The sequence below is a fragment of the Castor canadensis genome, chromosome 14 (assembly GCF_047511655.1).
Source record: "Castor canadensis chromosome 14, mCasCan1.hap1v2, whole genome shotgun sequence".
Taxonomy (NCBI): domain Eukaryota; kingdom Metazoa; phylum Chordata; class Mammalia; order Rodentia; family Castoridae; genus Castor; species Castor canadensis.
The window spans coordinates 79,266,892-79,290,951 of NC_133399.1; the positions used below are offsets into that span (position 1 = coordinate 79,266,892).

Here is a 24,060-nt window from a genome sequence, read left to right on the forward strand (position 1 = left end):
AACAAATCTTGGCATTTTCTGAACCTTCCCTCTTCCACAGTTTTAAAGAGACATACATGTTCATTTTTAAAAGAGAAGAAAGAAATCCATTGATTAAACTTCTTTCACAAGAAGCGTTTTCTAATAAGTATATGTGGTTGAATTAGCACCATCAATTTCCATGCAATTTTGTCTCCATTGACTTCTTCAAACTGAAGTTTTGCATGTTACAAGAAACTTCTATTCTCTTTCCTGTCTTTATTTACTTCTTAACTTGGGATAGCGTCACAGATAAGTAATCTCATCCACATGAAGGGGATGAGCGATTTAAGATGAGAAGGAAGTGACAAGAACAAAAACTTGTCACTCAGGAACAACCTGGCACCCTGTACTTCAGACCTGCACCAAATGCCCAGTGCTGTATGTGTGGAAATCTCTAGAATTGCCTGAGGGCGTGTAGAGCATAAAGTCTTACTTAACAAACTGCAAAGTTTGTCTGTACTTGGATGTGTTGCAGTTTAGAATCAGTGAGCTACCAGACCTCTGGACCATAGATAAACAGCTGCCATCAACACCAGCACACCATCTGTATGGACAGGACTGATAAGGCATGCAGCCAAGAAATGTCCAATATGGCATCCAATATGGCGACACTCATGCTCAGACACAATGACATCTAGAGCAGCCTGCCACAGACCCCCAGCTAGGTTACATCCATGGGTGTAGCCAATCAGCAGAGGCCTAAATGACATAAGAGGGGAACACCCTGAAGGAAAAAGACATAAAAAGGGCACCTGCTGAGGACCCAGCATCTTATGCTAGCATCAAGGGACTCTCTCCTGTATGAGCCTCTCCTTGCCAGAGGATCTCTCTCTCCTGAGTAAGAGAGGTCTTTCTGTGCAGTAGTGCTCCTGGTGTTCCCAGCCCAAATGAACCAAATGCTTGGTGGGGCCTTGCCAGGCCAATGACCATGTGCTGTGACTCCCTCTTGCACCTTGTAAGTGTGCATTTGAAGTGTGAATAAATGTTGTCGCATTGACCCAAGTGTCCGAGTGGTCTTCGAGGGACATTACGTGGTTTCATTGCCTCTACCCTAAGTCTGCCTTGGGCAATATCCCAATCCCACCACAGGGCCACTCACCCAGGTTCAGGACATAACTAACTTCTCCCTTGCTGGAAGGAGGACGAAGTCCTGTTCGAGACAGGGCACTGCTAGCTTTGCGAGTCAGTGTAACCAGTAAGGATGCCAACGCCTTCACCCTTCTGCCTTCAAATCCTGCACCTAAGATACTTACACAATATACATTTTGTATGGTATAAGCAAGCAAACAAAAACAATTCTGATTTTCAAAGGACACTGTGGGCCCTCCGTCACCCCTCCCTGTCCTATGAGCCTGCTCAATGACAAAGATTCTTTGCTTGGCCAAACTTCTATAAGGTCCCTGAGCCTTCTCCCAGGCCCATTTTTGCACTTTCATACAAAACCCAGTTTCAGCAAAGATCCCTCCTACCTCAGCTTAGCAGAAAGACATGCCAATAGCTAGCCACTCCCAATATCTGATCAGGCTCCTCCTCCTCCATCATCCCCAGGTGAGGTCCTGTCACCAAGGCTGGTGCTCAGCAAATCCTGTGAGGTTGGTGTAGGACAGAATCCAACTCTTCCCCAATGTTTTCTCCATGTAATTTTCCATCCACTGACCCCTCCCTCTTCCTTGACTACATCCTGTTATCAGAGTTGAACCCAATTTCTCTCCCCCACTGGAAGACCCCTCCTCTGCAGTGGCCCCTGCACCTATGACAATGGTCCTGAACACAGTCTTTCTTCCCATTCAATAGGGATTGCTGAATCATGAGTTCCTAATATAAGGCAGAAGCATCTCCAACAGCCTCCAGTCCAGATCAACACTGCCCCATAAGATGGTGCCAGGCCAGGAAGTGAACGTTTTACTGACTCACCTCCACACTGGCTCTCCATGCCACTGCAAAGTAATAGTTATAGCCATCTCTCTCCCCACTTCTCTTCCTTAGGGTCAGTGGTACAGGATATGGGGTTCACTTATCCATAAAATAATCTGCAAACCAGTGCTGTAGTGATGAGGTCAAAAGGAAATGACAATGTCAGTGCTTAATTCCTCATTGCTAGAAACGACAGTGACCATTTGAGAGGGGTATCATTCTATTTCAGTTCAATATAAATGATTTATGAGAAGTTGCTATTTTACTGTCTTCCACAGAAAAATCTGTTCCTTTTTGGAAAATAAAAGATGCTCATAATTCTGGGTTTTTTAAAGATAGTAGTTAAAATATTTTACAAAATAAAAGCTAATGCAGGGGGTGTGCCTCAGGAGTAGAGTGCTTGCCTTGCACACACTGGGCCCTGGGTTCAATCAGTGCAAGGTGAATGTGCTAAAGAAAAACATAAGTCTGTGTGCTCCCATTCTGTTTCCTAGAAAGTTGATCTGCATACCTATACAATTTTGTATAAATTATACAATTATATACATAATTGTATAATTTTATCCCATATAAAAGGCAAAATCAACCATAAAGATATGTGTTGGATAGGAAAATGTCAAAATACATAAAGGTAAAATGATTAATAACAAAATGAAAAAAGTGTAATTTGGGGCAGATGACCTTAGTACACTTATCACAACTTAGACAAGTAACACAAACAAAAAATAAAACAGCAGATTTGAACAGTACAATAAATTTAACATGTATAAATTTTAAGCTAATTTAACACACATCCCATTTTTAAAAATCCTTTCTTTCAAGTTTCTTTGGAACACAAAAACTTGATCTCTGTTAGGCAACAATAAAATGTCAGTAAATTTGAAAAACACATACAATTGGACCTCCCCAACTGCAGGTTCTGCGTCAGTGAGTCAGACCAAAAGCAAACTGAAAATATTCAAAGGGAAAAATGGTCCATACTGAACACATAGAGACGTTGTCTGTCCTCGTTCACTAAATAAGCACGACAGCTATTTACATAGCACTCAGTAGCAAAAGCAATCCAGTGACGATGTAAGGAATATGGGAAGATGTGACGTTATATGCAAATCCGTGTCATTCCTTAACAGGGACTTGACCATCTGTGCATTTCTATATCCTCGGGGGGTCTTGGAACCAATCCCCATGACTAGGAAGTGAAGACCAGAATTGTGCTGGTATTTCTAAATTTCTACACAGTACTAGCAATTCAGATTTTACACTTTTCCCACTGTAACTTTTGTTTCCACTCCATTCTTATGAACTGTTAAAGAGTCAACACTGACTACTACAAAATATGAGAAACCAATGAAAACAGTTGTCAAAAGCTCATAATTTCTAGGGAGTGGGGGAAGAGAGAAAGATAGTAGAAGGGCTACCATGTCAAAAAGGAAATCAAAATACTCACTATAGACTATAACAAGAAATATAAATAACAAAACAATGAAAACACTATCAAAGCCCATGAGATGGAATCAAAACCATACTCAAAAGCAATTTCAAAGATTCAATAATTATATTTTATATTTATAAATACACATGCACTTCATAAAAAGTAGACCGCTTCACAGTCCTAACTATAAAAGCTTTCCTTGAACAACCTCACAAATCCACATAGTTGCAATGCTGACATTCTCCTCTCCTGGTATCTTCGCCCTTGCCCAGCACCCAGTCCTATTTCTGTGCCCCTCCCACACTCCGCCCAGTATGTCTCCCTCTGCTTCCTTGGGACCTCACCTGTCCATCTGCTTCCCCAAGCTCAGTCTCTCCAGCTCCATCCTCCTCCCACCCAGGGCGTCCAAGCAAGTCATAAGAAACTGAGCTGGAAGATTAGTATGTCCCTATGTATATAAAGCATGGCTGCCACCTTTGAAAGGTGTCAAGGCCAAATTACAAATGAGGAGGAAATCGCAGGAGTGGAGGTGGCAGCAAACCCTGACAGTTCTTTGGAGCAGGCTTAGTGGCAGCGTGGCTGGCAGAGCTTAAGACATCTTCAGAACTGTCCCAAAAGGAGACAGCATCCCAGAGGTAAGAGGCAAAGGTTTGGGGATTTCCACGTACAAATAAAATTTTGTAGTAAAAATCATATTAAAGGCCCTCTCTGAAAATATATTTTTCCCCTCTTCTTTAGCATGCAGGTGTCAGAAAGCCACCTTAGAAGAGCCATGAAGGCCACCAGCGGGTGGTCGTGCAGGGCGTGGACCCTCTGAAGGTGACTTTCCTCTGAGGAGCATGTGCTGGGTCCTGCTGTCCTGGCAGTGGACACACAAAGAGACCTTTTGTCACCCTCTCCCCACAAAAATTGTGGGAGACTAAACAAATAAATAAATAAATAAATAAACAAACTTAGAAGTAGAAAGACAGAGATGTGATCTTAAATTTTGTTGCAAAGGTTTGAAAGGACAAACTTGCCCAAACCATGGAGGAGGCTGGCCAGGGAAGGGGCAGGGAAGCTGTCTGACCAGCATGGAGGAAAGTGGCAGAGAGAGAGAAGGCCAATGCTAAGAGATGGCAAAGCTCCCGAGGAGGTGGCAAAGTAGAGATCCAGCACAGCCAGTGCCCATTCTCTGAGCTGGCACCCCAAGCATCCTGCGTGCACTGCGGAGACAGAAGGTGGCAGCTGCCTGGGGTGTGAGAAGATGGGACCCCACCCCCTAAAGATACTTTGTGGCCTCCAGGGAACCTCAGATTCCTGAGAAGGGGATTACTTTGGATTTACTACTCACCAGCATCCATGCTCTGCAGACAGACTAACAGATCTCACAGGCTCTGCACATGTGTTGTACTGGAGAGGGGGCAGGTGACATCCTGCTTCCAGAGACCAGTCATTTTACATCAACAGAGGAGCTCTGGAGTTAGATAGTTCTGTCATAAGGCCTTCACACTAAATTAAGAAAACAGAGGGGTTGTCTTGTGCTTATGTGGGTCTTGAAGGTCAAAGTTCCACCCGAGTTCACATCGGTAACAACATAAGGGTGTCATGAGACCCGAGGTCTGCCACCATCCTATTGCTCACAGCGAGGTCTGCACTCCCAGGAGGGCTCACCCTCATCTTCAACCCCCAAGACTTGGGGAGTGTGCTTGATCGAGGGAAGTCTTTGACAGATTCTTCAAGGACAGAGCTCTGGCTCTGGCCCTCGACAGCGCACCACTGTACTGCTTGCTATCAAGCGAAGGGCTGACTGGTACCAAGGCACTCAGAGCTGTCTACAGCAGCTGCCCTGATAAAAGTGTGATTCAAGTTTACTGAAAAGCTCCCAGAATAAAAACTTTTTAAAGATATTACATTACGTTATTATTTTAAGATATTATTATAGGATATTGTGTACTAATAGGCCAGATCCTTTATCTCAGCAATATATATTCAATCTTCACTGAGCTAAACTATAAACCACTCCAACTTAAAGAATGTCTGCAGCTACATCATGCTACAGCTTTCATACAAAGGCTTAGATTTGTGAAACAAATGTGTAAACTGAATAGAATGGTAAGAGATACAATCTCCAGACTTCAAGTAATGTGTTAAAGCCCACCTCATACAATAAAAACTCTACTTTTATCTTTGTTGTTTTTAGAAATGGAGTTTCTGCTATGTTGTGCTCAAGATCAAAATTAAACTATAAGCAAACTCCTGGCTCAAATGATCCTCCTGCCTCTGCCTTCTTAATACAGCACTGCAGGTGAGCGCCACCACTCTGAACTAAACAATTCTCTTATTTATTTATTTACTTTTTTGGCGGTAGTGGCATTTGAACTCAGGGCCTCATGCTTGCTAGGCAGGTACTCTATCACTTGGGCTACTGCATCATCCTAAAAATTCTATTTTTAAGGTGCTCAAATAATTTAAGCAGAACAAAACTGTTTAAAATGACTTGTATCAAATAGTTTGTATGCAACAAACGTTCCTGTTTTTTTATTCCAAAACATATGGCCAAGGGACTGGCAGAGTGGCTCAATGGGTAGAGCGCCTGCCTAGCAAGCATTGAGGCCCTGAGTTCAAACTCCAGTACCGCAAAAAAAAAAAAAAAAAAAAAAAGAATGCCAAAACATATGGCCAACCTCAGAAACAGACACACCCTGTCTCCTCCACACAACACACACAGACAGACAAATCGCCTTTTACCCAGCCTTTTAAAAGAACTTAGGGATAACCAGCAAATCTACCTCCCGAAGCAATTTCCCTCCCAAATTCAAAGTAAACCCACAAGGAAGCAAACATGAGCTCAAGACCATAATTAAGGTATAAGCAAAAAAAAAAAAAAATGTAAATCTTGCAAAATCTCCCACTTATTGTCAGGCAAGTCCTAGACTCTCAGAAGTCCATTCTAAATGCTTTATTGTATGGAAACCGACACACCTTTGCTTAAAGTATCATTGAGCCAGAGTGAGGTAATTCATAAAAAATGCTTTTATGACTAACTAGAAGTTCATAAAAACCTTAAATTCATTATTGTTTAAGTTAATCCTGAAATTTTAATATGAGAGGTAAACTTCTTCAAGAATGAAGCTCACGTCTAAAAATTTTCTGGATATTCTACGGATCCCAATGCTCTATTAATTAGATATTCACAACTTCTCACCATAGAAAACAAACCCACAAGTTCCCACTAGACTTGACCTTGGCTGGTGACGCTGGCACATCAGCTGACATCGATCTGCAACTCCGTCACTGTGGGCTGATGCCTGCCTCATCATCAAGTGTTCCCTCAAATGAGGGAATCTTCAGAACGACTATAGCATCGACCTGCCTGGGTCCAGATGCTAACTCATCACTTACTAGCTAGGGGTTCTTACCCCATTTTCTGTGACTGTAACAGAATATGTGAGACTGGGTAACTTAGGAAGTTTATTTGGTTCGTGCTTCTGGAGGCTGGAAGTCCAAAAGCATAGCTGTGACATCTGGGGAAGGTGTCATAACAGGGTAGAAAGCTGAAAGGTAAGTGGGAGCAAAGCAGAAGAGGCCAAGTTTGACAGGCAGGCTCACTTTTTTGGGGGGTGCTCAGTAATGGGGTTTGAACTTAGGGCTGAGGCAGACACTCCACTGCATGAGCCACTCCAGCCCTGTTTTGTGTTGGGTATTTTCAAGATAGGGTCTAAGGAACTATTTGCCTGGGCTGGCTTTGAACTGTGATCCTCCTGTTCTCTATCTCCTGAGTAGCCAGGATTACAAGAGCAAGAACTCACTCCCCACTGCAAGAACAAACCCAGTACCAAGAGAAAGGCATACTTCCCTTTTACTAATCTGATCACCTCCTAAAGGACTCCCTCTGCTCAACACAATGACAAATGGAAATTCAATTTCAACATGAGCACTTAGCTTTCTGTTCCTCATTTGTAAAATGGGTAAAAACGATATTTGAATATTGTACTAGTCATAAAGATTAGCTAATAAAAACAAAGCACCTAAAAATAGTAAATGATCAATAAACCTTATCAATCCTCCCTCACTCTATCCCACCACCGGCTTAATTTTTATAACACTTGTAAAATTATCTCAAAATTCTTATTTCTTTCTTTAATTTTCTGAACAGCTATTGCCCCACTAGAATGGAACCTCCAAAGGACTGGGTCTGACTTGCTCCATGCCTTCAGTGCCTAGAACAAATCCAAGAAAATAAAATCGCTCCAGCTTTTGCTTAAGTCAATAGCTATAATTCAAAAGGCTTTAAATTAATTGCTAGATAATTCAAAGTATTACTCTAGGAATACTATTCAATTTTAAATTGACCTAAACAAGTACTTGAACTGCATATATACATATACATACACACACATATATGTGTGTATATATATATGTGTGGGTGGGTACCTATGTATGTATGTAACCTTGTAATATACAAGGTTATAAAAAACAATTTAATGGGTCATAACCAACATTTTTTAATGAAATATAATAGAAGTTATCAGAGCACACACATATATGTGTGTGTGTGGTTTTGGAGTATTTTGAACTATTCTGTCTTGAAATGTTACCTTTTTTTTTGGTGGGACTTGAGCCACACCTCCAGCCTGTTTTTATTCTAGTTATTTTGGAGATGGAGTCTCTGGAACTATTTGTCTGAGCTTGGCCTTGACCTCACAATCCTCCTGATCTCAGCCTCCCAAGTAACTAGGATGACAGGTGTGAGCCACCAGTACAGGGCAAAATTTTACTTCTTTAAGAAAGGAACGCTTTCTGGGACAGCCAGTAAACATTTGGAATAGAATAAAAGTTTGAGGCTTTTTATTCACATTTTATAATGTAAAATGTGAGTTCTGACTTAGTCTAAAAAAGCATATTTAAGTCTAAAAAGTATTTTTGGTACTAATTATTCAAATATCTAAGGCCCAAATGAGAAAGTGTGAGACACTGAGAGAGACAAGCAGTAACCATTCATGCTCCCTGAGCTGAAGTTAGAGGCCCCTTGGGAACTGGGAATTGGAAGATAGTGGAAGCCCGGTGGGGAGGAACAAGGGGCTCCACACAAACATCTTAGAGGTCATGGCTGGGGTTGGAAGGTCCTCTGGACTCAACCAGGCTAATGGAATCCTCCTTAGGGTAACAACTGCAGAGGGTGTGAGCACACCATAAGACACAAATATTCTAAGACAGGACTCTTGTTTCTCCCCAAGATTGCTTCAAAAGATTTTAAGTGGTGCTTCTCCTTCTTACACCCTCCCTATCCCATACACCCTTAATGGCCCTAAAACTCGCACTGTAACACAGATCAAATCATGTCACTCCTTCCCTACTGACAAGGCCCCAGTGCACTTCTAATCTCATGGAGCCCTTACCTAGCTTTCCACTACCTCATACCACCCTCCCCCACGTACCCCACCCAGCCACTAAGCTGGCATGAACTCTCCAGCCCCATGTGCCCAACCTCCTGCTCTTTGTGATCACACGCCCACCTTCCCAGGCCTAGCTTCTCACCCCTGGAAACCTCTCCTACCTGCTCACTGTGCCTGGCTCACTCAAAACCCAAACGTCCTCAAAGCACTCAGTGCACTCTCAGTTTCTCACTCCAGAATCCTCTCTCCTCAGTCTTCCTATTCCCAGGAAACCGAGAGACTGACACTTGTAGGTCTCAATGATCAGATATGGGATTTAAAGTAATATGATTTGCTCAACACGTGTTAAAATGTTACTCGTTTCCTGCACACACAAGGGCGTCCCCCACCCCAGGGAGTCTCATGTGGCCTTTTGTTCTAGGTGCCTAGATCGGTTTTTCTAACCTGGACTTGAACATTCTAGTAGATGATTTCTAAGTAGTGGAGTTAAATATGCTAAATCAAAACTCCTTTTCCTCTGAGTTACTTAATTCCCTTCTTTTTTAAAAAAATGATATAATCACCACCTTGTTGTCCAACATTTACCTGAAATTTACAGTTCGTTAGAACCATATCTTTCAGAATTACAGGCCCCCAAATTTTTGCATCTTCAACCTGGATGCCTCAAGTTACAAAATACAATATTGACTCATGGGCTTGCCTCAACTGTACCACAGCACAGCCAAAAAAATGCACCTGGACTGCCTCTCCTCATGGGTGGGGTGAGGATGCACACCCAGGAGAACTGAAAACAGAGACAGGAAGCTATGCCTTTCTTCTCCGTTCTTCACTGGGAGATTCAAAGAGAACAATGTTATCGTCACTCTCCACACTGAGATCTAAGACCATCTAGAAAATGATCAATTTTATAAATGATCAATATGTAGCACAAGAATAATAAAATGAGCCAGCATTTGGCTACCAGTTATTTCAGAGGACTGGTGGTGATTGATGTGTTTAATTCAAGTTCAGCAAGTAGGAATACAATGCATTCTGCAATCCTCAATGATGGGGCTGGTTCTTTCTTGATTCACATCTATAAAGTAATTGGCTAAAATCACAAAACCGCATAAAAGTATGTGATAATATACTTAGTGTAGACTAGGAAATCAATTGAAAAAAAGGTATTATTTAACAATGAAGTATCAAAGATAGGTGATTGCTTCCTGCTTTTGTATATAAATCAGACAGATTCCAGGGTGTTCCCTGAAAATGTCAACCACTCTTTTCAGAAGACAGTTTCAGCTAGGCTCCCCCTTGAACTTCCCCTGTAGTCTTTTTCTTTTTCTTCTCTCTCTCTCTCTCTCTCTCTCTCTCTCTCTCTCTCTCTCTCTCTCTCTCTCTTTCCTTCTAGGGTTTGAACTTGTCATCACTAGCATTGTGGCTCAGAATAAAAGGCTGGGAGCCAGTCATCAGTGGCTCTCAGACTTAGGCATTTCAAAGCCCAATAAAATATCTGGCAGGAAAATGAAGAAGCCTGCAACAGACATTTGATTCCATTACAGAATTTTTATAGTAGATAAAATCTTTCAACCCATTCAGCATTGTACCACCATTACCAAATCGAAATTGGGATTCTACAGACTTTGAATCCCCAAAGCAGTTCAAAAGAAAGTTACCACTTGGATATCAGCAGGTATCACCCCTGCCCTTTCATCTGGTCCCCCCTCTGCTTCCTGTGATGACACCAAGGGCTGAGCCCAATACTTCAGTAGCCATAGGGGACCCCCATCAGGAGCAGACAGTTTGAGACAGCTCCTGCTCAAGGACCTACTAAGGTCAGGGTAAGAGTCAATCAACAAGTAATTTGGAACATTTAAAAATTGCCAAAAGATTTCTCTTTGGTTAATATGACTGATCACTAATTCCTACCCACTCATAAATTCTGCCGAAATGAAAAAAAAATGAATACACTGAAATACTTACAAATGAAATTACATTATCATTTTTTAAATTTCAAAATGGTGGAGATAGGAGTAGATGGGGTATTGAATAATATATAAAATTGGCCAGGCCACTGATAAATTTTTAAGTTGGATGACGGACACATGACTCAACATACAGTTTTTCCATTATACTACTTTTGTGTATATTTGAAATTGTCCAAAATAAAAAGCAAAAGCTCAGCATGAAATCAAGTTTCAAAGAAAACTATTAAAATACTCAGGAAAAATCTATCCAGTGCATAAACCTGACTACATATTCTTCTGCACAGAATAAAAGCCGATCAGTTCTCAGAGGGCATTAAGCTTGGCCCTTTTTACTAAGGCAGCTTAATTACAGGGACTCAATTGAGGTTTCTGCTAAAAGGGGATGGGGGGCACAGAGAGAGAGAATATTAAAGCATCCTTTGAAATGCAGCACAGGTTACAAAACCAACAAGATGTAAGCTCTACTTAAGCTTTTTGTCTAGTCAATTTAAGGGGAGCTTTGTAAAAATCTCAGCTATGCAAAAAATAGACAAAACACAACAAAATTTAGAAAATGCTACAAATTTGCCATGCGCATAGAAGCCACTCTAGCAGGTAAAAGCTAATCCTTCAGAGCGAGGCATCATAGCAACCGAGGGTAACGAAAAAGGCAAAGGCGGCGGTTCAGTCTTTCAGAGTTTGAACTTTTGACCTCCTCCCAAAACGACACGAAAGAATTTCTAAACCCTGGAAATAGAAAGAATGCTTTCTTCCTTGAAGCCGTTACCGTTTACCACGTTCACTTTTAGCCACCGGGCTCAAAGTACCAGACTAAAAAAAGCATATTCTAAAAGCGATGCAAACTGGATTAAGAAAAAAATGTTAAGTACTGCAACAACAAAAAAGCAGCGAGTCAAGGCAACACTGGAAGTACGGCAGCGAAAACCACCCCTCAGCCTCCCTCTCTTAATTTTTTATTCCTCTTTCGTCCACAAAAGAGATCAAACTTTTTTTTTTCTTGGTCCTCTTTGTTGTCCTTCCTTCCTGGGATCACGCAAAACGACTTGAAAGGTGTACTGGAGGCAAGCCACTTAAACGAAATCTACCGCTTTGGGACAAAAAATGCAGGTGCGTCGGAATTCAGCCCACACCTGAGCTGCCCCACGCGTCCCCGGAGGTCGCCACCCTGGGGAGGGAGGTCCCGGGGTGGGGGCGGCGCGCACCTGAACTGCCGGCCGCCACTTCCGAGTGGAAGCCCGGATGCTACCTGATGCTACCTGGATCCGCCCTCTGCAGCTGTGCGGGTTCTCACGCACTCCCGCGGCCGCCCAGGTGAGACTCCGGGACCGCGGGACAGCCGTGCACCGCCGAGCTCCCGCGCTGCCGCCGCGCCGCCTACCTGGCCAGCCCCAGGCACCGCCCCGCGGGGAGCTCCGCGGCCGGTTGGGGAGGCGGGGGAAAGGGGGGACGGGACAGGCACAGCTCCTTCTTTTAGGTGCCAGGAAGCGCCCCGATCCCGCGCTCCCGGAGCGCGGCGCGGGGATCCCGGGAGCCCGGAATGCGCCCCGGCTCCCGACGCCCGCAGCGGGCCGGCAAGGGATAGGACGCGAGCCCCGCGATCGGGCTGGACCCGAAGGGACGGGACAGGAGCCGGCGGGCGGCGGCCACACTCACCCAGGCAGCGGATGTGGAAGCCCGAGGGTGGTCGCAGCGCCCGGCGCGTCCAGCCCTCGCGCAGCGCCTCCAGATGCTCCTCCTTGCCCTGGATCAGCAGGACCTGCTCGTCGATCCAGCCCAGGAAGAAGGTCTCGGCCACCGCGGCCGTGACCTTCTTGTTCCAGAAGTGTTGCATGTTTTCGGCTTTGAAATCCGCGAAGATCTCATAGCCGATGTGGTGTCGGGCCAGCTGCCGAGGTTGGGCCGGGGGCGCGGACTGGGCTGCCCGGGGCCTGTCCCCTGCCGGGCCCTCGGCCGGGCCTAGGATGATGGCCAGGGAGTGAGGCGCGATCTGCAGAAACTTCTCCATCTTCACCCGCACCCGCCGCGCGGACCCCGCTCACCGCGGCCGCCGCCTCCCGCCGCTCCTGGGAACAGCCGCCGGAACGTGGCTGCAGGACAAGCGAGGAGCGTCAGGGTCCCCTTCCGCCCCCAGGGTCCTGCTGACCGCGCCCTCCCCCGTCCGAGCGCCCCAGACTCCCGGGAAGCCGGGGCACCCCCAGGTACAGCCCCCTGGCCGGCGCCGCGCACAACGGGAAGGGGGGTGCGGAGCCCCCTCCGGCCAGGATCTGTCGCCTTACCTGCAGCTCGGGGCCACCCTCGGGGCACCGCTCATTTTCCAGCGGCGGCACCCGCGCCTCCCTCGGCACCCGGCAGCCCCGGCGGAGGCGGAGACCCGGAGGAGGGTGCCGAGGAGGCGGGCGGTGCGCACCGAGCCCGGGGAATCCCCCTGGCCTGACTCGGCAGAGAAATTCCCAGAAGTCCGGGGCAGGAGGTGGTCCAGGTGGTGTGGATGGCCAGGGTGGGGTGAGTTTAGGTGGCGGGGGACAGGGTACACCGGAGGCGGGGGAAGGGGGGACGCGCGGCGACACTTGGAAGGCACCGATTCCCGAGCTGCCGAGTCGCTCCGCCCCACGCTCCACCCCCACCCCAACCTCCCACCTCCCTCAGGAACAAGTGGATTGGACTGGTTAATATACCCTTGGAAGTGGCTTTTTAAAAACCTAGTCAACCACGAAAAATTGCCATCAGTCCCTCCTCCCGAGCTCTAAGGAGCTCTGCTCTCCAGCATGTACTGGGGGCCTACCCAAGAGGAAGCCAGTAATCCCAGGGTTGGCCACACAGCCCTCAGTTTACCTGGAAAGGTAATGATTATACCTTTTTAAAGCCTTCTAGGCTTGTTTTCTATGCAAGGTTCTGATTTGCCTCGTTTTTATCTAGAGAGACTTGTAATCGTGTCTAAATAGGTGATTTGCGTCGGGATCACCTGTAACACTTGTTAAAACACAGTCTCTGATTCTGCAGGCCGGGTGGAGGGGAGGATGCTGACTTTTTAAAATTTCTAACCAATTCCTAGGTGTTGCTGCGGCTGCTTCTCGTCCCGGACCACGCTTTGAAAAACAGCGAACTACAAAGAAAGGTCCAGCAGGCCTTTGGGGAATGGAAGGAATAACTGAATTGTTAGCAGCTGGCATCCTTAGATTTTAGTGTCATGAAAAAGTCCCTAAATGTAGGTCTGAAAGCCTAGCTTTTCGTCTTACCAGAGGGTGACCTTGAATATGTTGCTGAGCCTCAGTTTCCCCATCTGTAAAAAGGGAACTGCTCTGTCCTGCTCCGCTTCTGTCACTGGATGGGGAAAGAATCATGCAAGGAAGTGGCTATGACGTCACCGGGGATTATAAAATTTGCAGTCAGCATGAGGGTGTTATGGCCAGAAACAGACACCAGTGCTTCTTGAACCCCTGAAGGCCATGGCCTGGGTTTGGCATGAAGAAGACAGCTGAAGCTCTGGATCCTGCCCGGAGACTTTCCCAGGCCCGGGCTGCGTGGAGAGCCCTGTTATTTTCCTGCCCGGCTTTAGTGCTTTTGCTCTAAGCCTCAGTTTGGCATTTGTTAAAATGCTGCATTCTTCCATCTTTTCTCAGTGCCTGGGTTTTAGAAAGAGATGGAAAATGGGAGAAGGAAAGATGTTACACTTGTGAGGGTTTGGTTTTCTCTTCTTTTGTCTGTTTTTAGTTTGCATTTACCTCTTTAATTTTTTATTTTAACATAAATTCAGACACAAAAATTGCAAGAATTTTTCAAGGAATACCCACTTATCTGCACCAAGATTTTCCAGTTGCTAACATTTTTCCCTTTTTAGACACACACAAATTCTTTTTTCTAAACCATTTCTTAAAATCTTTCTGCTGTGAATTACTGTTTCACTTTTTTGCAACTAACAAGTGCCTTTTGAAAGACGCTTTGAGGTTATATAAACATGTCGTTACTCCATTAGCTAAAGTGGTCATGGATTCTACTTGACTTGGTTATTATGATGGCGGATAAATTCCAATATTCCAATTTCATCATTCCTTTTTTTATTCATTAATTGGCACTTTACTGTAAAGATGAGCTCTCCATTCTCCACCTGTCATTTGTATCAGTAGAGACCGTGCTTTACTCGCACCTCATCATCCTTGAATCCCAAATTCAGCCCATCGGACCCTCTGGAGGTGGCTCTTTTGTCCTTAATTGGTTGCTTCACTTCCTGAATACTTCCTTATTTTTCTGGCACTGTAGGGGGTTCCAGGATCATTCTGTTCCATTTGGGGAATCGGCCATTTTTCCAACTTCTGGGTCTTTTTAATGGACAGTGGTATTTAGAAACCAGTATCTGGCCACTTGGTGTGCTCATTGCTGTTGAGGTGAAACTTGTCTCTGATTAGTTCGCTTGTTGATGACTATCCCGCCCCTCAAGACACTAAATATCCTCTCTGTACAATATAAATGTCCTCAACTGCCTGTGTTGTAAATGCTGGGCACTGTGACTTAGCTCAAAGTGTGTGTCTGGGGCAGGACCTTGGGTATTCAATCTACTCATCAGATAGAGGAGGGTTAGGCAGGGTACCCCTCGGATCCCAGCTTTCTCATCTCCGACATGAAGAGTTGTTATAAGAAGCAAGAGAACATGTGTAAAATACCTGGCACCTGGCAGGCATTCAATACCAGTTTCTTACCTCTTTGGTCCTTCATCTATGGATATACTTTCTTCCTTAGTATCACACACACACACACACACACACACACACTTTCTGTTCTCCCACAGTACAACTGAATTGCAATATTTAGACATTCCCCTCCATGGAATAAAAGAAATGCTGCGCTAATCAGAGGTGTGGACTTTGCTCCTTCTTTTGTAAGATCTATAATGTCTTACTTAAAAAAAAAAAAGGCATCTAACCATAAGAATGAAGGAAACTTCAAGGTCACCCAGACTGAATCCTTTCCAGAACTTTTCTAAATGACTGTTGATTACACAAGACCATCTCATGACACAGCCCTTTCCACAGTGCTTCCAAACTAATATGTTGGCCACAGAAGCCATGGCATCTGTCATGTGTGGGGGTCTCCTGATCTGCTTCCCTTTGCTCTGAGCCCTGAGCCCTTAAAAGTCTCCTGAGCATTTGGATGCCCAGAACTCTCTCCCTATCTTTCCCGAACCTTGGTGCTTCAAGATCCAAGACAAAGCAGGTTCTGTGATGTGGGCCTTCTTGCTAATCCAAGGGACACCTTTGGTCAATTGACCATAAAGCAGTTCTGTTTGTGCCCAGAATGTCATCAAGCATAGCCTTTTCATTCCTCATTAATGACTTTTGAGCAGAAATGCCACAAAAAACCATTTGCAAGTGTGATACATCTTTTTACCTAGGAAAATAAATGTAATACTGCCTTCAAATAGACCACTTCTGACATTCCCAACCAGATATTTCCCTCTTTAAGCACCATCTCAAACATCTTCTATCCAAAGATGGGCTCTGCTATTTTTTGAAAACTAAATGATCTGTCTGAATGATTTTTCCAGAACAAAGACCACTTTCTAGAATATGCAAAGGAACAGTGCTTTCAAATAACTACTTCTTGAAAGACTGCTTGAAGCTTTGACAAATAGGTCTTCTGCCATTCCTACCTAGGCTCAAAGGCCTTACAGCCAAGTTCTAGTCAAGACTAAGACTCAAAGTTTCTCTCTCCTATCCTTGAATCTGCAGAAAGCAAGCTTCTTTTCCCAAACACATGGTTTAAGAGCTCAGCCCTAAGATGTCTGGACAAGTCCTACACACATACTTTTTCATGTCTAGATTGGGGATCATTGTCTTCTTGGGCAGCAATCTCTCTTGATAATAATAGAGTGAATTTTATTCCAGCACTTAGACTTGGAAAGGTCTTCAACTCTTGCAAGGGCACTTTTCAGTAGATAGATTAGCATTCTCATTATTTTATGGATGAAGAAACTAAGGGCACTGAGAATGTAAGTGATTTGTCTAGGATTCCCCAACAATGAAGTGGTAGAATTAGAATCTTAGGCTGTTCATCTGCAAAGCCCACCCTCCACATTGTCTCATGTGTTCCACTTAAGCTAACCAACCACTGGTAAGTGGAGTTTTCTCAATCAACAGGGCCTCTTGAATAAATTGTGTACTGTGACATTTGTATTTGTGATCTCTTGACACATAACAAACCACCTCAAAACTTAACAGCTTAAAACAATAGATATTTCTGTTGGAAATCCAGGAATCCAGGCCCAGCCCAAGAGGATGCTTCTGGCTCAAGGTCTCTCATCAAGTTGCAGTCATGCCAGATCTGCAGTCTCACCTGAAAGCTCAGCCAGGTGAGGGTCCACTTCCAAGCCCACTCACATGGTTGCTGGAAGGACTCAGCTCTTGAGGGCTGTAGGACTGAGGTTCTCTGTCCGTCACTCTCTGGTTGTCCACACAGTTCCTTGCAACACAAACCTGTCCATAAGGTAATTTACAACACTCCAGAAGGTTTCCCTCATATTACCCAAGGCACAAATCACAATTGACTCTTGGAAGTAATGTCCCATTATCTCTTAATACTGCTTGCTAGAAGTGAATCACTAAAACCTAGTCCAACTCAAGAGGAGGGAAATAAACAAAGGTATGTATACCAAGCTGTAGAGATCACTGGGAGTCTTGGAAGCTGCTTACCACACCATTGATACTGAACCATGAAAAGGTTCCATTATTCACACAATTGCAATAAAGTGACAAAAGAGCGACTTCTAATACACTTGTTCTCCCTTTCATATTCATAGCAAGCTCTTCACACACATGCCTGTGTACACACTGCACATGCACACACACACACACACACAAAGACACGCACCAGAAAAACTATTGCTCTTCCAAAAAAGAATGGCCATCTTAGAGGATCCACCATCTTAACTCACTGAAACTGGGATGAGAAAACTTCTTCAACGTAGACAACCTTTGACATTTCCAACCAGGTATTTTTCTTGTGGAATTCCATCTCAAGCATCTATCCAAAGATGGGCATTTCTATGAATTTGATAACGAAATAGCCTGTTTGAATGAGTGCCTAGAAAAAGACCACTATTGGCTCAAAGAATTCTTTATTAGTTCTTAACGACTGTCATCACCTGCCTTATTATCCACCTCAGTAGCTTCATCATTGCCATTTACTGATCACTCACTAGTTCTTGGCAAGGTGCTGACATCTTTCCATACACAGTCATATTATTGGGAGGGCTTTTTCAGAAGATTGATGTAGTGACAGTGGTATTTGAGATAAGTGACTCGGCATGTTTTCATGTTCAATAATCCTCAATTCCATTTATCCCATAGTATCCTGCATCTATACGCCCCATTTCTGCTCCATGTCAGCTCACCAAAATTTGCTTTTTTCCTGTCTTCCCTGCTCTGTCTCAGACACACACACACACACACACACACACACACACCCATTCTGTTCCCTCCCAAGCTCCAGCTGCTGAAGTGGCATGAGCTAGGACCAAGATAAGTTGGGCATTCCTTCAAATGCTGTTATAAAGACAAAATAAACACCAGTCAGGGAAAAGGGGCTTAGGGAAAGCCATAACTAAAGAAACATCTTTAAGTATAATTACAACATGTCAGCCAGGTGAAGTGGCAGAAGCAGGCAGCCTCACACTATATAGGATGCTGAGGGAAGGCCCCATCACAAAGCAACAGGAAGACGTTGCTTGGCACAGAACTATTTCCTTCCCTAGATTCGGCATCCATGACTTTTATATTGACCCTAGTTGTGGCAAGATTTCCTGGTTATTTTCCAAGGGAAAGTATTTAACGTTTATCAAATGTTACCTAACATTTCTTCTGAGACTCAGTAAGGAAGAACAATTGTTATTGTAGTTGTCCTATGAGAACACTGAGGTTCTCAGACGCTAAGAAATTTGCTCCAGGTCACACAATTAATACCTGATAAAGCCAGGATTTGAACTCAATCTGTGTCTCCAGATCCAGGCTTTCCCACCATCCCCTGCAGCTTCCAAGGAATTAAAAACTACTGGAAAAGCCAGTGTTAGATTATTCACAAGAAATTCATGCACAGTTTACTTGAAAACATTCAGGAAAAGTGATGAAGTACCTGAATATTTAGTCACATAATCCTAAAGCCTTCTCAAATACCCTGGGGAGAATATTTGCCCCCAGTGTCTCAAGACTGAAGTTTAAGGTGAGTGCAATTTTGCACAGGATGAAAAAGCACTGTCAACTACCTGCCATTCTTGCTGGGGAAGAGGGCTTTGCTAAACTTGCTCTTGCCCAAGCTTCTCAGCTGCTGTTTGTCCACAGGGCTGAAACAGAAGCCCAGACAGTCAGGGCTCAGAGAGACACATTCCAGCCTAAGGGCCTTCGGTTTGGAATTTTTGTTTGTGGCAGATGGTGTTTGCTAACGATGGCTGCCATGATATCCCCTGCTCATGTGCATTTCTGTGATATGACCTTGCTCTTCCCCCATCAAGAGGTAGACTCTGTCTCTCCACCCCCTTGATAAAGGCACTGTGATTTCTTCCACCCACAGAACGGAGCTAAAAGGAGACTAAGCCAGATGTGGGAAGAGATCTAAATGATCCCATGGCTCCCAGTCCCACCTCTTATAAGCCAGCCACCACATTACAAATGCAGCTACTCTGAGATCACCATGTTTTGAGGAAGCCCAAACTAGCCACTTGGAGAGAGTATGAGGACAGAGAGCAATGCTGGCCACCCCGGGTGTTCTTGCCATCCCAGTTCAGGCATCGGGCACATGAGTGGAAAAGACATTCTAATCTCAATGGACACTTTGTATAGAATGGGGGACCCTGGCTAGTGGTCCCCATTGAGCTGTCCCATATATCTCCAGCCATACAAACCACTCTAGTAAAAGCTTCCACTTTTGTGTATCAAAGATGAGCCATCCCCACGTGCCCTGCCTGAATTCCTGACCTACAGAATGGTGACCATAACAAAATGGCAGCCACTTTACATCACCAAGCTTGAGGGTGGTTGGTTCACAGAACTAGATCACTAGAGCACTGTTGCTCTTACCATATATACACACCGTGTAGACCCATACTTTACAAATATCTGTAAGACATAGTATTACAGGGGTGCACTGATTGCAGCATCTATGAAAAGTCAATTTTTATGAAGAAAAAAGGAAGTCCTGCTATACTGCTTTTTATAACACAAGGGTTGTATGTGATTTAGACTCATAAATTCATAATTCCAGGTACCGACTGAGTATGTAAGAAACAGTAAGATCACACAAACCCTTCACTGAAACCTTACCACAGTAGGAGTCTAGAATATCCACAGAATTCCTGTAACTGTGGGGTGACCACTTGTTCTAAGTACAAGACTTCCAAAGGATCCTTTGAAAGTAGATTATCCAAAGAAAATCTACCTCTGTGTCCTATCATGTATATAATAATAGTGATGGTGTTTGATGCTTATGACCATCTATCCAGAAAGAATAGCATCAATTACAGCATATCTCGGATAAATAACACAAATAGCTGACATTTACATGGTGCTCCCTGAGTGTCGTGGACCATGCTGAGCACTGTGTATAAGCACTTGGAATGACTAGTAGATTGAACATATATTCATTCATTTAATATGACAACCATATGGGATCAATATAGTTGTTATCCCAATTTTACAGCTGAGAAACTAATTGACAGACAAGGTATGCATCATGGGCAAAACCTCAGCTGTGAAGTCACCAAGTCAGGATTCAAATCTGAACAGTTTAGTTTCAGAGACTGTGCTCTTAACTACACATGCTAAAGCCCCTGCACTCTCTTTCAAAGTAAGTGATCTGATTATCACAGCCGTACACATGTGAATTCCTAACTTTGAGGATGAGCATTATGTTGATATAAAAAAATATTGCAGGGCTGAAGGTGTGGCTCAAAGCAGTAGAGTGCCTGCCTTGCAAGCCTTGAGTTCAAACTCCAGTATCACAAAAACAAAAAACAAAACAAAAACCTGCAAAAGAACATCATATAGCCTGTTTCTCTCACCACCGACCAATGACACTTAGCCTTCCACAAAATCCTGTGTGGCTTTTTCACAAAAGCCTGTGTGGCTGAGTCAATATGGAAGACTTTTGACTCAAAATGCTATTAGATGCTGGTCTATCTATTCTGATTTCTGATCTTCCTCCAAAGAATTAATCTCTCCTAGGACAAAAAAAGTTTAGGCCTCATATGGTCTAAAAATTGGCTCTAGAGGTTCTTGAGATGCTTCTGAATAATGATTCTGTGATAGTTAGCTTCCCATTACCATAACATAATACCTCAGACAATAAACTTATAAAGAAGAAAGGTTTATTTATGTTCACAGTTTTGGAGTTTTCAGCCCATTGCTTTTGGGACTGTAGCAAGGCAGTACATCATAGCAGAACCCATAGCAGAGGAAGCTGCTCACCTCATGGTGTCTGGGAAGCAAAGCGAGAAGAGACCATAATCCCACAGTTTCCTTCAAGTGATGCTCCTAGTGAACTAACTTCCTCCCATTTGGCCCCACATCTCAAAGGCTCTGCCACCACCTCATAGCACCACAGGCTGGGAACCAAACTTTTAATGCATGGGTCTTTGGGAACACTGATCCAGACCACAGGACAACATCTGTTGACATGTACCTGTCATGTCCCCACAACACACTAGCCTTCATGGGACAATGGCCCTAGCACCTCAATCACAGTGTCAAAAACTTGTCCTAATCTAAAGCCAATTTTCAAAGAGCAGTATGCAAAATATGTTCTTCTTTGTCTTATTTTTCTATTAGTGGTTTCCTCTTGTTCAATTCCTGCACTTGTGCATGGCAGTAATGACAGCAGAACCACCCCTGGGAAATTTCTTTCCCTATTTTTTACTCTTTTTCTGCCTTGGGTTGCTAACCCAATCCAAACTTCATGCTACCTCATTTTCATTTGAATAAAAATTCAATCACCCAAAACAAATTATTGAACTGTTTTACAGTACTTACTTCCATGTCATTAGCACACATAGTCAAGCTTTAACTTCGAGGGACCAGAGATCCTAAATCTTACTCCCATTTGTCAACAATCACGTATGAAACAGCTACTGTTCTAAATACAGTCCAAGTACTAGACACTGAGAAGTAAATACAGCACAGCCCTTGTCTGAGGTGAGGGAGCTTACAATTTGTAAAGGAAGACAGACAAGTAACCTCCCCAAAGTGAAATTATGCCTTATTGATAAATGGTAGAAGTCTGTACATACTGCAAAAGAGCAGAAAGGGAGATAAAAGAAAGGTGTGGTTCATTTTAAGTGGTGACATTAAGAATGAGAAAATTCATACAGAAGTCATATTGGGTCATGCTCACTGTGTGACAAGTCCTAGAGGTAAGGACTTAGTGTATTGTGTTGGAGGATTCCAGACAGCTCTTTCCAACTCAAGGATCTTGATGCACTGGGAAGTGTGTCATAAGAAAACAGTTATTAACACCAGAGTGTCACTTTGGGATTGATTTCCGCCAGTAATATATTTCCCCTCATGCTTTGCAGACTGCCAGGATTTCTTAGATAAAAAAAATAAAGGAGTAAACTTAAACAGCCACCCCGGCAGCATTCATGCATTTTACTGGTGCTGCCATAGGGTCGTGTTCTCCATGTAAATGTCACCCCCCTATTGACAGCCATGCAGGGCAAAAAGTGACCAACTACTTATAAAACATAATATACTGCCTTATTTTCCTCTATTGATAGACATAATGGTAACTTGTTGCTACTTTCGTGTGGAATAACAACAGCTAATATTAAAGGCACATGAAAAAACAGTTTTAATATACTTTCTTCTACTCACTGCAATAGAAACAGTTCATTATCTGTTCATTTTTTAATGTAATTTTCAAGTTCTATCTTTGATTGTGTCTTCCCCCAAAAAAGGAAGTGAAAACTCAGTGTCTGAGATCTCCAACGGGGGAAATTACAACCTGCCAGGCCCCTGCCATCTTGCTGGGTGCACATAGTCTCCAGGAAACAGGCCCCTCCCTCCTGGGAGACTGCTGCAGATGGCATAGTTCCAAAGGGAAGGAAATGGCCACTAAAAATAGTTTTATGAAAATTCCATGGTTAATCAGATAACTGCTGTCTGCAACATGCAGATATCAAAACATTCAAAAGGCAGAAGCATAGTCATTCAGAATAGTCTAATTCATGTTGATTTATTAAAAAGTGGAATTTCAAAATCTATATTGGGCATTCAGTTATAAAGGAAACTGCTGTCTTACATTTAATGACTTTAGGTATGACTGACCAAAGAGTACAGAAAAAATATTACATGTAGTTGAGTTTTCCTGGGAGTCAAGATAAAGTCGTGAACTTCTGGACATTTATCCAGCTTATTCTAGAGAGGAAAATATATGTATATGTCCACTGAAAAAATCACAGTAGTTTTACTTTTAATTTATTCATATTTCCTTTAGGCTATTAGTGGTGACTGTCTTGGTAATTTGAAATGAAAAATAAATGGCACGTCACCAAGACCCATCTATGGCCTGTAATAGTCACTGTCAATCTTGGTACCTTCAGCTTACTACCAGCGATTTTTTCTATTTATCCAACTTAAATATTTTTGAAAGGCTGAAATATAGTTTGAAAAAGTAATTAGATAAATAATTCATGTCTAAAAGTTACATTTCCTATCCAAATTATATATGGTAGTAAAAATAATAAATTTGTATAGAAAAGATACTTATTATCAAGAAAAAGTAAATTTAGACCTTCCATTTCTAGTAACAGAGCACATCAGATCTCCTAAAAATGTCCTACTACAAGTACTTTAAAATTTATTTTAAATTATATATATATGATATGTAAATATACAAAATCATATAATATATAAATATATAAAATATTACCTCTACAATGGGTCTTATGCTTTTAGGTAAGGTGGAGTTGCTAATCAGATGAATGATTCTTTCCAGAAAAGCTAGGTAGAATATGCACATGTCTACATAAAGATACCACACAGTTGCTGAAGCAATAAGGAAAGGAGAAAATGAAATTTCAGAGAAAAACCATAAAGTAGTGATCTACCTCCTATACCCACTCTTTCTGAGAGAAATGGATTAATCCTGGGTATAAACAAAGGGCTGAAGGTCCATCCTGAGGACAGAACTGCTTCTATTGCACACAGAGCCAGCAGACTTTGTGGCAATCTATGCAACTGGGAAGAAATTATTAAAAGGCCTCAAACATGGATTGTTTTCTCTTTAAGACAGTTATAAAGGATGAGTGGAGAAAAGGCTTAGCTAAAAATCAGAGCAAAGCTTGGAGTAGACTCACAGTAATGACAGA

The 24,060-nt window shown here is 43.3% G+C and overlaps 1 protein-coding gene and 1 long non-coding RNA gene across 6 annotated transcripts in view; one reads left to right on the plus strand and one right to left on the minus strand.

Moving 5' to 3' along the window:
- Stox2 (storkhead box 2) overlaps window positions 1–13,290 on the minus strand; it is a 200,823-nt gene extending 187,533 nt beyond the window's left edge. For 2 of the 5 annotated variants that reach the window (XM_020169110.2, XM_074054881.1), the window contains exons 1-2: window positions 12,992–13,290; window positions 12,369–12,802 (exon numbers count right to left, since the gene is read on the minus strand). In XM_020169110.2, the coding sequence (XP_020024699.2) occupies window positions 12,369–12,720 (352 nt within the window). In that variant the 5' untranslated portion in view covers window positions 12,721–12,802; window positions 12,992–13,290. Of the gene's footprint in view, window positions 1–4,700; window positions 5,681–11,917; window positions 12,115–12,368; window positions 12,803–12,991 lie in introns of those variants that run through there. The other 3 variants (XM_074054879.1, XM_074054885.1, XM_074054882.1) reach the window with 3 other exon arrangements.
- On the plus strand, window positions 13,278–15,559 carry LOC141416904 (uncharacterized). Its single transcript, XR_012441527.1, has 2 exons — window positions 13,278–13,555; window positions 13,768–15,559. It is a non-coding gene; the product is annotated as an uncharacterized lncRNA (long non-coding RNA).
- The last annotated feature ends 8,501 nt before the right edge of the window (window positions 15,560–24,060 follow it).